The sequence below is a fragment of the Brassica oleracea genome, chromosome C3, assembly GCF_000695525.1.
Source record: "Brassica oleracea var. oleracea cultivar TO1000 chromosome C3, BOL, whole genome shotgun sequence".
NCBI lineage: Eukaryota > Viridiplantae > Streptophyta > Magnoliopsida > Brassicales > Brassicaceae > Brassica > Brassica oleracea.
The window spans coordinates 24,177,580-24,192,412 of NC_027750.1; the positions used below are offsets into that span (position 1 = coordinate 24,177,580).

A 14,833-nucleotide genomic window follows, 5' to 3' on the forward strand; every position below is an offset into this window, starting at 1 on the left:
AAAATAAATAAATTATAATCATTAATTAATTGGTCAATGAGAAGATAAGACTATAATCGATTTCGGTTTGGTTTAAATTTACGTAACCGAATTGAATGTAAGAGGAATCTAGTACGTTAACCAAAAAACGTAAGGAAAAGTTTGACTATTTGTTGTGCCTTACAAAAACACTAGTACAATAGAGTTTTTTAGACAGAACTTACTACTCTTACAAACTCCCGTATTTTCTGAAAAATTACAAAAATTTCCAACTTTATAAGTCTCAACATTTTAACCCTCACAAATCCCGACTCTTAAACACGAAAATGACAGACCAGCATAAAGAGAAAACCCACATTTTTGACATTTTACCTCTGGAATCCAAGTTTTGACTGTTGTAATAAAATGAGACTCTTCATGAGTTGTATAGTGATGACGATCCTCACATCGCTTATTACTTCTTTCTGTTGGTTTTCTTCGCTTTGAAGATTCTCCGCCCGGACTTGTCGCCGCCTCCAGTGCTGCCCAGTGAGAAGCTCCCACCTCCTTGGAACTCTAGACTCTGTGACGCCTGGAAAGGTGATGGGTTCTGTGGTGGTGTGCTTGCAATCGGCTGGCCTCCGAACTGGAACGGGTTAGCCATTGTTGGAGGCGTTGCTGGTGGTGCTCCTCCTCCGAAAGTAAAGCCTGGTTGAGGCATTGAGACAGGCTGTGTTCCAAACATTGGTTGCTGTCCCATGGATGTTTTGTTGGCTTGGTCTGTGTCTTCTGCCATACTGTCCTCCATGCTCATTTGTTGGTTGTTGTTGAAACCATTTGTATTATTTGGTGGTGGAGCAGATGCACCAAACGTAAACGAGGGAGTTGAGTTTCCAAAGGGTGAGGGAGGGGTCGCTGAGGGGGCTGAGATACCGAATACTGACTGCTGAGGAATGGTGGGAGGAGCGGTCGAGTTGAAACCAAAGGTGATGGGAGCAGAAGCGCTTGGAGCGGCAGCAGCAGAAGATCCTCCAAATGAAAACGTTGGAGATGAGGAAGGGGTGAATGAGGAAGTAAAGGGTGGAGCAGGTTTGGGAGCTTGCCAGCTTGTCCCAAACAGGGAAGAGCTCGTTGTACCACTAGAGCTTGAAGACGAGTTTGTCGAACTCAGTTGAGGGGTTGAACCAGAAGCAAATACTGCAGGTTCAGACTTTGACATTCCAAATGGAGAACTGTTCGATGAAGTGTTGTTCCCAGACAAGCCAAATGAAGGAGCTGATGCAGATGACCCAAACATAAAGGGGGCGCTTTGGGTCTGAGTTGTGGTTCCGCTCCCTGTATTACCCGTCTGACCATTTGCAGCACCGAACATATTTGAGGCTTGAGACTGGGAGCTAGCAGCAGAAGCTGATGAAACAGCATTGAATCCAAAAACACTGCTCGTAGTACTTGCAGCTACACCTCCAGAAACGCTACTCCCAGAGCTTGTAAATGCAGGAGAGGAAATTCCAAAAATATTACTTCCAGTGGTAGCTGCAAAAGTCCCCGAGAACTTGCTGCTCTCCGCTCGCGTTGAGGAAGATGACACACCAAACACTAAACTTGCAGAGCTCCCAGGTGCAGAAGAAGGGTTTAATGTGCTGCCACCAGCCGTAGAGGATGTCCCACCAAAGCTAATTTTACCAGGGTCTGCCACAGCAGGGGAGCTCCCAAACATAAAACCTGGTGTGCTTTTAATATCTGAGGTCTTAGCAGCAAAAGTATTTTCAGTGCTCGTATCAGCTGAGGCCACACCACCAAACTTGAAACTGTTTATATTTCCAAATGTTGGGTTCTTTACTTCAGTCTCTTTTGAAACCAGACCGCTAGATGCAGATACTGTTGAAGCAGACAATGGAGCTGCTGCAGATTCCCCAAATTTGAAAGGTGAAGCAGACAATGGAGCTGCTGGAGTTGATTGTGGGTTGTTGCCGGAACTGCTGTCGTTACTAGTATCAGCAGGCAACTTCCCAAATACACTCGAGGCAGCCGGAGTCGTTCCAAATACACTCGGGGAAGTCAGAGTAGCAGCAGAAGATTGCACAGTGGATGGCACCTCACTCACAGAATTATTGGAAGGTATATTCGAAATGCTAGATGAGAAGGAAGGGTTTGAACCAAGAGAGCCGTTAATCTGAGGTTGACTGATAGCGTTTGCTCCACCTGAGAATATACTACCGTTGAGGGTTGATCCAGCTGAGGTAGTTGACTCAGCTCCAGAAGCATTGTTGCTAACAGGTTTCATTGATTCAGTTGGCTTTCCAAAAGCCTCCGATACTCCAAAAGCAGAGCTGCAAGTCAGAAGCCAGTAAACAAATTAAAACTACTAGGGGATTGACTCGAGTAAAGAAATTATTGTCTATATACTAAGAAGAAAAAGGAGTATGCATTAACCTGCTCGGCTTTTCTAATTTGATGGCTGCAGATGTACCATTGTTTTGATTTAAAAAGTCAGTGGTCGGCAGTGAAGAGAAGATGTTAGGAAACACAGCAGCATCTTTTTTAGGCTCTTCCCGAGAGATATATTCCCCTCCTGAGGTCAGCTTGGAAGGAGAAATACTCGATTTCTCATTCCCTTGGATGACCTTTGAAGTTGGCTCAGAGGGCATAACGCTTTGCTTAACAGATTCCACTGGTAAAGCAGAAAATTGGCTCCTTCCAGTTTCCAGAGATCCATTGGTAGTACCCTGAGAGGCGTCACCATTAGGAGTATATGACGTAGAGGCCATGGCCTCCGATGAAGTAAACAGTTTCTCCCCTTTAGACACGCTGATACCAACACGTTTCTCCACTTGTAAGACATTCTGTTTTTCTGCCTCTTCAAATGGAGTAGGTGCTGCACCATGATCATCCTCCATATCCTGCATTGTTTAGTTCACAATTGCATATATAGATGGTCAAACATGTGCAGTAAAATATGGTCAAAGGTAATACACAAGCATATAATCAACTATGAATAGCAATAGATTTTTCCCACGAAAAGGAAATAAGATTGGCATTTCTACAATTGGTCGCTTTGACACACTTATTTGCATATTCTGGAAAATATAAATATAAGAAATGAACAAGTTACCTCATCGGCAATCATCCGAAATGCTCGTTTTTTTGGAGGATGCTCTTCCAAAGAACTTGTGAGAGGCAAATAAGCGCCTTTAACACGAGTCTCCTGATCTTTACTGGAACCTGCTTTGTTAGTGTCTACAGCAGCACTGCCAGTCTTCTCACTTAGAGCTAAAAACTCCCTGGAGCCACTCCCTCCAGATTTTTCCTGCTTTTGATGACTAGAGACTGGCGATTTTTCCTTCTTCTCAGGAATATTATCCAAGAACTTCAGCGACTCCACATTCTGAAGGCTTTTGAGAGCCGGACCTCGTAGCATAGACGGTGATAACTTACTTGGCGATTTCTCCTTTGGGGAATCCATTTTCTCAAGTTGCTGGAATATTTTCATAGCCGTATCCTTGGATCTGGAAGGGACAACGTTAAAACTTGAACCAGGAATATCCTCTGCACTATCTTTAGATGTATGTGTAATGTTTTGTCCACCATTGGCACGAACAGATAGCGGGCCTTCTGAGGCAGGCAACGCCAAGCTTCTAGAAGAAAGGTTAGATTTCTGGCGAATCCTCCTTACAGGCCCCACAGATCCTATATCATTATCTAAGACTGAGCTCCTCCGTTTGAGACCCTGCAAAATAATTTAAAAGTCATGTCAATACTTATGTTTTATAGACCAATCTGAAATCCGTTTGATGCATAGTCAAAAAAATTCACCGATTGAAACCCATGTCTGGAACCAGAAGATAAGCTTTCTTCCCATGTAACTGGAGATGCCTGGAAAGGAGACCCAATCTGGAAAAAAAACCCATAAAATTAGATACCAGTTGCAAACTCTAAAATAGAAAAGTCATGGTTCAACATTGAAACCTTCGCAGTGGACTGAGGCCTAGAGTATGGTGTTCTGGCCATGCTATAAACAGCAGATCTTCCCCGAGTTCTAGGGGTGAGATAACCATTTTCCGGAGGTCTTTGTCCCGAAAGCTTTGGCACCAGTGACATTGTAGGTGACTTTGACGGAAAAGGGGTTCTGTTCAGGAAAACAGAATCTTCCCTAACTGCTTGACCACGCAACCCCAGCATAGAAGGAGTAACTTCTGATGGTCTGCTACCCATGTAGGCTTTTGCAAGCTGTGCTGGCGAAGCAATGCCCTCATCGAGAGCCTGGTAAAGATGTAACAATCAAAAGATTAAGTACGCCATCGGCATAAAACAGACTAGGATATCTCATATGTATAACAACTTCCTTACCCTCGAACTTCCGAGAGGTGTTGAAACAAGGGCGTTCATACTTCCATTATCTGGACGTGCACTATCCCTCTCATGTGATGGTGGTGGATGCCTCAAACTACTCGCATCATTTCTTTGATCCCCGTTTACAGTGGATGAAACACCAGCTTTCGAACGGAGCAGTGCAGTTAATCGGTCAACTTCAGATCTGTAAAACCATCAAATGTGATCAACGAAATTCCTAAAAATATTGTAATGAAATGCACCAAGAACAAGAAGATGAAAAAAAGTTAAAAGACTAGAAATTTCACTCTTCTTTATAACCAATGTTAAATGCGTGCAAAGACAAAGAAACTTCTATAATCTTAAGGGAATAATTACTATTATGCTAGGTTATATGCACAAGCAAAAACTTCCAAGACAGATGTACCTTGTAAAAGTTTTCTCCTTCAAAAATTTCTCAAGATCCGTAAATCCATCCTTGCCTTTGCCTGGATTGCCGGATGCATTAGCTTCTTGGATCCGAACCACATCATTTTTCATGGACAACTTCACATAGATAAATCACGGTCACACAACAGAGGATGAAAGAACGAAAGACAATTTTTTTTTCTTGAATCAACAAAAAAGATTCTTGATCCACAGGAAGAAGATTATTTACTTACAGCAGGTGTACTCTCCATGTGTGCTACTCTAGTCTCCTGAATCACATCTGAACCATGAAAACATACACCACACATATTAAAAAAAACATACATGATTGCTCCTAACACATAAACAATCACAACCAATCAGAGGAAAGATTAACAGAACCAATCCTAGAATACCTACTAGGCCGCTACTTCAATTAATTCAAAGATTAAAGCTTTGGCAACAAAAAAACAGCTATCATGAGCCCATTACCTCTTTCAGGAACCTGCTGTTGCTGCTGCTCCGGAGACTGCAAAGGCGTTTCACCTGAGACGAGCCGTTTCCGAAACACAGACGCGAAAAGCTTATGGGCGCTGTAAGTAATCAGCCTCTGCGCCGGATCCACCAATTTAGACAGCCACCCGCCGCCGCCTCTGTCTTCCCTGCCGCCTCCAACTCCAGCGCCCCTCACGGAGGTCGGTGGCCGCTCATACGGAGTTTTCTGGGACCTTCGAGCCGCCGGCTTACGGAACTTTCCGCCGGTTCCCAATCCGCCGCCGTAGGGGTTGCTGCTCTCTCCCCGTGAGGCACTCGCCATTTAGCCGAAACGAGGATACGAATCTTGGGTTTTCAAACGAGCCCTTTTCCGCCTAAGGAAGATCGGAAACTTATTGGGAATGGAGAAGGAATCGGAAAATTTTGAGAAATTAGGGTTTTTTCTAATTTGTGGCACCCAAACCGAAAACACAAAACGAGAGGAGCGTATATTCGTATAACAAAACTAGCGAGACTGTCCGTCACGTAAAATACTGAGACGGGTTATTTATACCCGTTAGATGAAATCCCTTCCAACGGTCTAAGATTGAGCTTTCAGCAATACCCCGTCACACTAATTTAATCTTTAGCCAGACGGCGATACTTACTGGGCTGGGCTTTTGTAGAACATAATGGACTCCGAAAAAAATCTTGTATCTATTTCGTGGTTGTGGGGCCCATTATGTTATATAAAAGCCCAGCCCACTAACTATTATCTATATTTCTTTTTAACAACTGGCAATGTTGATTGTTATTTTTTTTTTTTTTGTAACAATGTTGATTATTATCATTTTTGTAAAACCTGGAAACATAGAAATAATTTGCAGAGATAAATCAAAGTAGCCACAAGTAACAGACCCAAAAGAAACAATGTTTATATGCATAAAAGTACACAGTACAGTAAAGATTTTCCTAATAATAACAAAACTCTCATCACAATATTGAGAAAACAAAAAAAAAACATAATCATCATCATTCATAAGTATCATCATTCATAAGTATTTCATGATCTTATGGGTTTGTATATGACAACTAATGTTTTAAAGAGATGCTAATGCTCTTCTCTAAACCCATCTTCATAGGTCCTCCTCCCATGATGCTCCCTTTCTGCATCATTGCCACAAACTCGTTGTAGTCTATTCTTCCATCCTGTAACCAATGATTCAGTGTTGTTATATAATGCATTTGTTAGCTTAGGATAAGATGAGAAGCTGTAAAGAAAAGGAGATTCTTACTTTGTCTTGATCAACATCGCATATCATTTCTTCTATGCGAGCATCTTCAACACCAAACTCCTCACAAGCTTGCTGAAGCTCGTCATGGGTTATAAACCCACTATCGTCCTTGTCAAAGTAGGAGAAGGCGGCGAACAAATGGTCCTCTCTCTCTATCTTGTTTAGATGCAAAGTTGCTGCTATGAACTCTTTGTAGTCTATTGTTCCGCTATTGTCCACATCAGCCTGAATCAGAAGACACAGAACACACAAAGATTATGACAAAACCTAAGCACAAGACAGATCTGCTACAGAATCTTACAGCCTGCATAAGGTCAAGAATCTCTGACTCTTCGAGATTAGCACCAACTCGTTTTAGTCCTACTTTAAGTTCTTCGAATGTTATCTGACCACTGTTGTCTGCGTCAATCATCTTGAACATTTCTTTCAAACCGGCTATTTCTTCTTCAGATAAGCTCTCGGCTATGACCTACAAGGAGGGGTTGAAGAACTTCTGAGTTTTTCTCTTTCTTTGAGATCTTGTTTAGCATTAGAAAGATAGCTTACTCTAAGAGCCATTTTCTTGAACTTGTTCATTGCAGAAAACTGCTTCATACGGCTCAATACAGCAGAGTCCAGAGGTTTGTCTGGAGCCACACCATCAATTTGAACCCATGGATGACCTGAGTCCACACACAAACATGTGTTGGAAAAATCATCTAAGCATATACTAGAAAAGAAAGTTCTATGCTCATCCTGGGCATAAGCCAGTCAAGCATTGGTCTATGGTCTCCAAATTTTTTAAAAACAATTACATAGGAATAGGTCTTTAAATTTGTAAAAAACAAAAAAAATATTAAAATTCTCGCTAAATTTAAATCGTCTAGTCCCCAAAATCTCAGAATCGGCCCCAAAGACGAATGTTTAGACTTGAATGACTTACACAATACTTGATGTGCAGTTAGTCTTCGCTTGGGGTCACGCACAAGCATTTTCTGCACCAAGTCCTTTGCGCCTTCAGAGATGCTTGGCCAAGGATCAGATGAGAAGTCAAGATCTCCATGAAGGACCTGTTCGAATATACCTTGTTCGGTTTCTGTTCGTGACAATGGTAACATCAGCTTGTTGCAGAGAGTCTAATATGAAACAAAACAGATGCAACAGCTCTTACCAGCCCAGAAAGGAGGAACACCGCTTAACAAAATGTAAACAATCACACCAGCACTCCACACATCTGATTCAGAACCATAACGCTTCCTAAGAACTTCAGGAGCTACATAATATGGACTACCAACAACATCTGTAAAAACCTCATCTGCAACATTCAAAAGGAAACTAAAGTTACAAACTCAAACATAGATGTTGTGTAAAGAGAAAGAGATTAAAACCTGGTTTAAAGAACATTGAGAGTCCAAAGTCAATAGTCTTCAACAGAGAATCTTCCTCTTTACTAACAAAAAGAAAGTTCTCAGGCTTGAGGTCTCTATGCATAACACCAAGAGAGTGGCAAGTCTCCAAAACCCCAACAATGGTTCTCGCAAGCTCAGCAGCTTTCCTCTCAGTGTAATGCCCACGCTGGATAATCCTATCGAAAAGCTCCCCCCCGGAACACAGCTCCATCACAAGATGCACCGCCACAACATCCTCATAAGCTCCTTTGATGGATATAACGTTAGGATGACCAGCCAAGTGATGCATTATCTGAATCTCTCTTCTCACATCTTCAACGTCTTCGTCTGTTAAAAGCTTCCTCTTGGAGATGGATTTGCACGCGTACTCCTTCCCTGTGCCTTTCTCGAGGCATAAGAACGTTGTCCCAAATTGCCCTTGTCCGAGTTTCCTTCCTAGTGAATAGAACTCTTTGAAGTTCTCGGTCTTCCTCTGTAACACTGACTCGGTTCTAAGGCCTGCACTGGACACTCTCCTCATGTGTTTAGGCTTATTGGGATCGGGTTTCTTCTCCGGTGGGTTGGTTTCACTCTTTGTATCTGGTTTTGTTGTCTCAGGCTTTGTAGTCTCCACCTGCAGAACAACTTCCTGCTTGATTTCCTCAGGTGCATCTGGTTTTGATTTGGTTTCGGCTTCGGGAATGGATCTTGGATTTGGCATTGTGACTTGCTCAGGGGGTTTATTCTGAACCTGATCAGGTAATGGTTCTGAAGATGATGCTTCTTTGGAAACTTCTGCTTTGCCATGGGAAGAAGCTGCTTCTTTGGAAGCTTCTCCTTTGCCATGGGAAGAGGCTTGCTGATCAGCTCCAATCCGTGGCCGCCATATTGCAGCGGAAACAGCTTGCACTAAACTGTTGCCAGAAATGGTTGGTCCAACACAAACATTACCCATCAAAAGAATATCTCTATACTTATAATCCTAAATCAACTTTCTCCAGAATCGCATTCAGACAAAGTGATCTGATCTGATCTCACACCACAAGTGATGAAAGTCAAATCCCTCTTAATCTAATACTTTGTTCTCTTCTCCAACGATATAGAATCTCTGAGCCACTCATAGAATACAAATGAGCCAGCAATAAACCTACTCTGTTGATAGAGTAAACGCAAAGGACACTTCCACATCAACAATCAATAAGCCCCAGAAAAGAATACAGTCACGGAAAAAAGTTCCGATCTTTTCAGAAGGGTCATATGCAAATCGAAAACTTCAAACGAACCCATTACAGAGAAGGATGAAATTTAAAAAAAAAAAAAAAACGGAAATGATTTCAGACAATAAGATCTGTGATGCAAAATAAAAGAAGAAACTTTCTTTTGTTGTTTGGTCGGAAAACAAGGGAGGGAAGATCGAGGGATGGATTAATAGCAATACATTTGCAATAAACCTCCGGAAGTTGCAATCTTATTGCTTAATAGCAATAAGTCAATTGTGGAGAAGATGAAGAAGAAGATTCAAGGAGATGATGATGCAATGAGTTTGAAAAATCGCGTTTGCGTTTTAAATCACCAGCGATCACGTTGTATTTTGTAGTACCCCACTACAACATAATGGGTTATTTAACCGAATTTATTGTTAGTTACAAAAAAGTATGGAAGCACTGTTCATAAACAAGACCAGACAAAAAAAACCAATGAACCCAAAAAAAATTGACTTTCCAGACACCATCTTCAAATTCCAATGTCTTTGAGACAAAAGCAACACTCTGGTCTCTTAGAAGAAGGAAGAGCGGTTTACTATGATCTGAGATAACTAACCGGATATGGCCTTGTAGCCTTCCTTTTCCAGTAATTTTGCCAAGGTGTTGTCTCCGGTTTTAATGATTCTTCCATTCTCCTGAAACCGAGTAACATACATGAACCACCAATACAAACAAAAACACAAGTAGCTCTTGCGGTTTGGCCAAAGAAACCAAGAACACTCACCATGATGTGTATGAAAGTTGGTTTGATGTAGTCAAGTAGGCGTTGATAGTGGGTTATCATCAGAACAGAGTTTTTTGGTGTCAATAGCCCGTTCACCGCCTTTGCCACATCTTGAAGAGCATCAACATCCAGCCCTGAATCTATCTCGTCCAGTATAGCCAACTCCGCTCCAAGGACCTGCAAGGACCAGGAAGACACCATTACCAAACATATAGCATTAAGTGCTCCCTGATCTCCTATTCTTTTTTCCATGTATTGCTATGAAGAAAAGGAGACTAATACTATTCTCCTGTTTAGAGGTTGAAGATTAAGTGGACCAACCATATCATGTCAAAGCAATTTATTGATAAAAATAAGGACATGTCCCCATTGTTTGGAGAGATTTCAATTACAAGGATATATCTAAGGAGAGATTATCATTTGTCTTTACAGCCAACACTGCAGTCAAATACAGATCATAGATCCTTAATGCTCTAGCAATTTCATACAACCTGCTTCGGCAAGTCTACCTAAATATCTTAACTAGTAGCCTTGTGTTTTTTCACAGTTATGGAACAAGTACAGTATCCCAACTCCCTTCTGTTACTACATTTTGTTTTCTTATCATATATACAGTCCTTGCAACAACTAAGAAAACAAGGGGGGGGGAACTGGAGCAATACCGCTAACTGTAGAATCTCATTGCGTTTCCTTTCGCCACCACTAAACCCTTCATTGACATTCCTATTCAGAAAATCGGTCTTCATATTCACAACTTCAAGCTTTGACACTAAGTGGCTGTAGAACTGCATAAGCCATATCAGACAAAATTAGACAGTTCTTCAAAGGGTAAAAGACCAACTGGCACAGAGACACACAACAACAAGTAAGAAAGAAGACCGATCCTAATGCGCCAAACACACCTGGATTGGATCAAGCTCTGGCTGACCGAGCTTCCGTTTCCGAGCATTGAAAGCCATATTCAAGAAATCCATGTTGCTAACACCAGGGATCTCAACTGGTGACTGGAAACTCATGAAGAGACCAGCAAGAGATCTCTCCTCTGGCTCCATATCAACCAGATTCTGCCCTTTGAATACAATACTCCCTCCCGTCACTTCATAATCCGGATGACCAACAAGAACCTACAAAGAATAAAGCTCTCTAAGAAAACTAAATACTACTATGCAGCATAGAGGATCGGACAAAGTTCGAAATGCTCACCTTAGAGAATGTGCTCTTCCCTGAACCATTCTTCCCCATCACTGCGTGAACCTATGAGGGATCCGACAAAGTTCCCACAAAAGATTACATCTTTTACAATTAGCAATCACGTATAGAACTGTTGAAGCTCGTCTAAAGTCAAACATATAAAAGTTGACTCACCTCTCCTTCGTAGACAACCAAGTTGACGCCTTTGAGTATCTCCTGCCTCGATTCAACAATCACAGCTCTCAAATCCTTTACCTCTAGCAAAGGGATCTTCCTCACTTCACCGCCACCTCCCACCAACGAATCAGAATCGACGGCGGAAGATACGGAAGACGAAGTAATAGTTTTTGAACGGCGAGTGGTTCGTGAGGTTGGAGAGTTAGCTCGGAGATTAGAGAAGAGAACACGAGAGGGTGAGATTCTGAGCTGAACTCGGTGATAAGGAGGAGAAGGAGAAGAAACGGTGGGAACGAATTGAGCGATAGAGTACGCGTGACGGAGATTTAGGTTTGCGCCGGCCATGGAGATAGAAGTTGCGGCGGAAGACGACGGAAGTTATCCGGTGAGTGGTGGAGTAAGCGTGGTTTAGGTCCTTGGGAATCTTATTACATAATAATGTGTTTTATATGCCACGTAAGCAACTATATTTTTTTTAAAGGATGGAAAAAATAAACTAAAACGACGTCATTTCGTGTTTGATGCGCGTCTTCTTCACTAACTATGCTTCCTTGTAGCAAAAGAAACCATTTATAAATTTTCAACCTTAATCTCAAGCCCTCCCATGGCACAAAAGTATTTCATATATACACACTTATAAAATGTTCGATGGTCGCGGAGCAGGTGAGATTGAGTGAACAGTGAGATTGAGTGAACAGTGAGCGAAAAATACTGCGACTTTTTCAAAACGTCCGGCGATTTCCTCCTCCACAGTAGAGATCTTTGGCCGGTTCCACCCAAAGCGCTCGCGACGAAGCAACTACGAAGACCAGATAGAGTTTTGACGTCTACACTGCTTTTATCCCCTGTATCTTCTGACCGGAATCTCACCGGGCTCAACCCCCGACGACATCGGCGGGTCAGCCAGGGCTCCCTGTGCCGAGGTCATGAGGGCTGAGATCGAACTGCCCACTGATGACATCACTGAAGTTGAGTTTGAGTACACAAAAATTGAGAAACATTGCTTCACGTGCTTTTCTCTGTTTCATGAGGAGTCTATCTGCCCTCAACGAGATCCCAAGGCTCCTCCCCCAAAGGACAGAATCTTAGGCATTACACAACAAATAGCCCTCCAGCGGATTGAGTCAGAAAAGAGAAGACATGATGACCGAAGAGGATATAGAAGACCTGATGAAGCTCACATAAATGCGAGGACTCCTGCATCAAGTTATGAACTAACTAGAAGAGACAGATCAATTGACCTGCGCTACCGACACCGTGAGGTAGAATACAGAAGAGACAACTCAGTCCTATCTCGCACTGCACGCTCAAACTCTGGATACCGCAGAACAGAGGCTCCTAATCTACAGTACAGAGTCGTTGAGAAGAGTAGACAAAGTTCGGGGTCCTCTACTCCCTATGGTAACCCACTTCCTCGCCAAAGTTTGGATCAAGTTACGGGGAATATCCCGCATGTTCAAATTGCAGAAAATCACCAATCCACCTCTACAAGGGTTCTAACTCCATCTCATGACTTGAGAGACAGGCCTCAGCTACCAACGATGGAGGTCAATGCTCAACCCTCAGCTTCTAAACAGGAGATCACGCCAGCGCGTAACTTACAATCTCGTATCGATCCAAATGGGAGTAAAGATGCTTCGCACTCGGGCTCGAGAGAAAGACGATCAGCCCTTGCCCGCCTCTCTGAACCAATTGACAGAATGCCTCCGAGCTTTGAGTCAGGACGCCTCCAAGTAAATGAAGATAATATCGAGGGCGAGGTAATCCCGGAGCAGATGGAAGGGGAAAATGAGGCCATGGAATCAACCAGAGTCCCTACAGTTCGGAGACTGAGAGACAAACACGCGGGATCAAGCAGAACAGTTTTCCACTCTATCCCACTCGCACCCCAAAGTAAATCACTGGCTAAACGGAAAGTTACTACCAGGAAACGTATCGCAAGAAGCCCTCTACAAACACTTGCTCTCCGAAGATCAACTACTACTCGTTCCTCAACCTCAACTCGCAGAATGATAGTAGAGGATAAAGAAAGCACTATACCTTGTAATAAGGCAGGGTCCAGCAAGCAGCGAAAGAATAATGGAGCTCCGAGTACGGTGTTTATACCGGGCAGTACTAGAGGTGGGGTGGATTTTCGGCCCCAACACCACCCTCTTCCTTAGTCATATTAAGCTGGAATTGTCAAGGACTTGGGAACGTCCTTACAATCCGGCGTATCAAGGAGATCCACAAGAAAATGGCTCCTAATGTAATGTTCCTAATGGAAACAAAGAATGAGGATGAATTTATAAAGCTGAAACTCCAAAGTCTTCACTTTATCCATTACTTTTCTATACCGCCCATAGGGCTTAGTGGTGGTCTCTCATTATTCTGGAATGATGACACTGATATCACCATACTAGAATCATCTCCCAATCTGGTGGACACAAGAGTAGTACATAAGGGAGTCACCACCTTCGTTTCTTTTGTGTATGGAGCCCCTGCAACAGAAGATAGAACCGCATACTGGCAGAAACTGACTACAGTGGGGCAAGGCAGAGATTCTCCGTGGTTGCTTACTGGGGACTTCAACGATATCTTAAACAATGCGGAAAAAGTGGGAGGGCCTGTGCGTTTTGAAGGCTCCTTCACGGCCTTTAGATCCTTCGTGGCACAAAATGGATTGTGGAATCTAAAACACACGGGAGAACATTTATCTTGGCGCGGGAACAGGCATACACATTTCATCAGATCTAGGTTGGATCGCTCTATGGGAAACTGCTCATGGTCAGAATCGTTCCCATTGGGACGTTGCCGATACCTGCGATTTGAGGGATCAGACCATAGACCACTACTAACCTACTTCAACGCAGATAGAAAACGAAAGCGAGGTGTTTTCCGTTTCAACAGATCACTTACTGAGCAGCCTGAAGTTACACAGCTCATAGATAAAACTTGGCATCACTCTCCTCTAGACTCGGTAATCCAGAAGCTAAATGATGTTAGGAGAGGGATCATCGAGTGGTCAAAGGATCAACAGGAGCAGAGCAATCTCTCCATAAAACGAAACCAAGAAACACTTGAGGCGGCCCTCTCGTGTGATACTCCAGACCAAAACTTAATTGACGAGATTAAGGCTTCACTTCGCATTGCTTACCTAGCTGAGGAGCAATTTTGGCAACAAAGAAGTAGAATCCAATGGCTCAAACAAGGAGACAGGAATACTGGTTTCTTTCATGCAGCCACCAGGACTAGGAGAGCAATAAATTCCATTCCAGTGCTTGAGGATGCACAAGGTGGAGCAGTATATGAGGAGCAGGACATTACTAGAGTGATATCAAATTATTTCACTCAGATCTTTATGACCAATGGCAACGACTCATTTTCGCAGATTCAAGGCCTTCTCCGGAAAAAGGTATCTCCAGATATGAACAGAATGCTAACTGCAATACCGAGTGATTCGGAAATAAGGGAAGCTGTTATGTCCATAAACGGTAACAAAGCTCCAGGCCCCGATGGCTTCTCCGCCACTTTCTACCAGTCTTATTGGCATATAGTGGGTGCGGATGTGATAAGGGATGTTCGGGATTTCTTCACTTCAAGCTCTCTTCATCCACAACAAAACGAAACCCACATTAGGCTCATTCCCAAGATCACTGCACCTCG

The 14,833-nt window shown here is 42.9% G+C and overlaps 3 protein-coding genes across 3 annotated transcripts; all 3 read right to left on the reverse strand.

The window, feature by feature from the left end:
• Window positions 1-126: 126 nt before the first annotated feature.
• On the reverse strand, window positions 127-5,651 carry LOC106334187 (nuclear pore complex protein NUP1). Its single transcript, XM_013772510.1, has 9 exons — window positions 5,188-5,651; window positions 4,950-4,996; window positions 4,715-4,833; window positions 4,306-4,492; window positions 3,925-4,218; window positions 3,772-3,849; window positions 3,071-3,685; window positions 2,392-2,858; window positions 127-2,288 (listed from the first exon to the last, which is right to left on the reverse strand). The coding sequence occupies exons 1-9, from the start codon at window positions 5,510-5,512 to the stop codon at window positions 434-436; spliced, it is 3,987 nt and encodes a 1,328-aa protein (XP_013627964.1). The 5' UTR covers window positions 5,513-5,651; the 3' UTR covers window positions 127-433.
• Window positions 5,652-6,093: 442 nt separating this feature from the next.
• Window positions 6,094-9,282, reverse strand: LOC106334188 (calcium-dependent protein kinase 2-like). The gene is made up of 7 exons (XM_013772511.1): window positions 7,832-9,282; window positions 7,615-7,758; window positions 7,387-7,539; window positions 7,011-7,126; window positions 6,766-6,933; window positions 6,465-6,689; window positions 6,094-6,378 (listed from the first exon to the last, which is right to left on the reverse strand). The coding sequence occupies exons 1-7, from the start codon at window positions 8,784-8,786 to the stop codon at window positions 6,262-6,264; spliced, it is 1,878 nt and encodes a 625-aa protein (XP_013627965.1). The 5' UTR covers window positions 8,787-9,282; the 3' UTR covers window positions 6,094-6,261.
• A 136-nt stretch (window positions 9,283-9,418) lies between these two features.
• LOC106334189 (ABC transporter I family member 6, chloroplastic-like) lies at window positions 9,419-11,611 on the reverse strand. Its single transcript, XM_013772512.1, has 6 exons — window positions 11,186-11,611; window positions 11,024-11,074; window positions 10,723-10,944; window positions 10,483-10,605; window positions 9,821-9,997; window positions 9,419-9,731 (listed from the first exon to the last, which is right to left on the reverse strand). The coding sequence occupies exons 1-6, from the start codon at window positions 11,531-11,533 to the stop codon at window positions 9,648-9,650; spliced, it is 1,005 nt and encodes a 334-aa protein (XP_013627966.1). The 5' UTR covers window positions 11,534-11,611; the 3' UTR covers window positions 9,419-9,647.
• Between the last annotated feature and the right edge of the window lie 3,222 nt (window positions 11,612-14,833).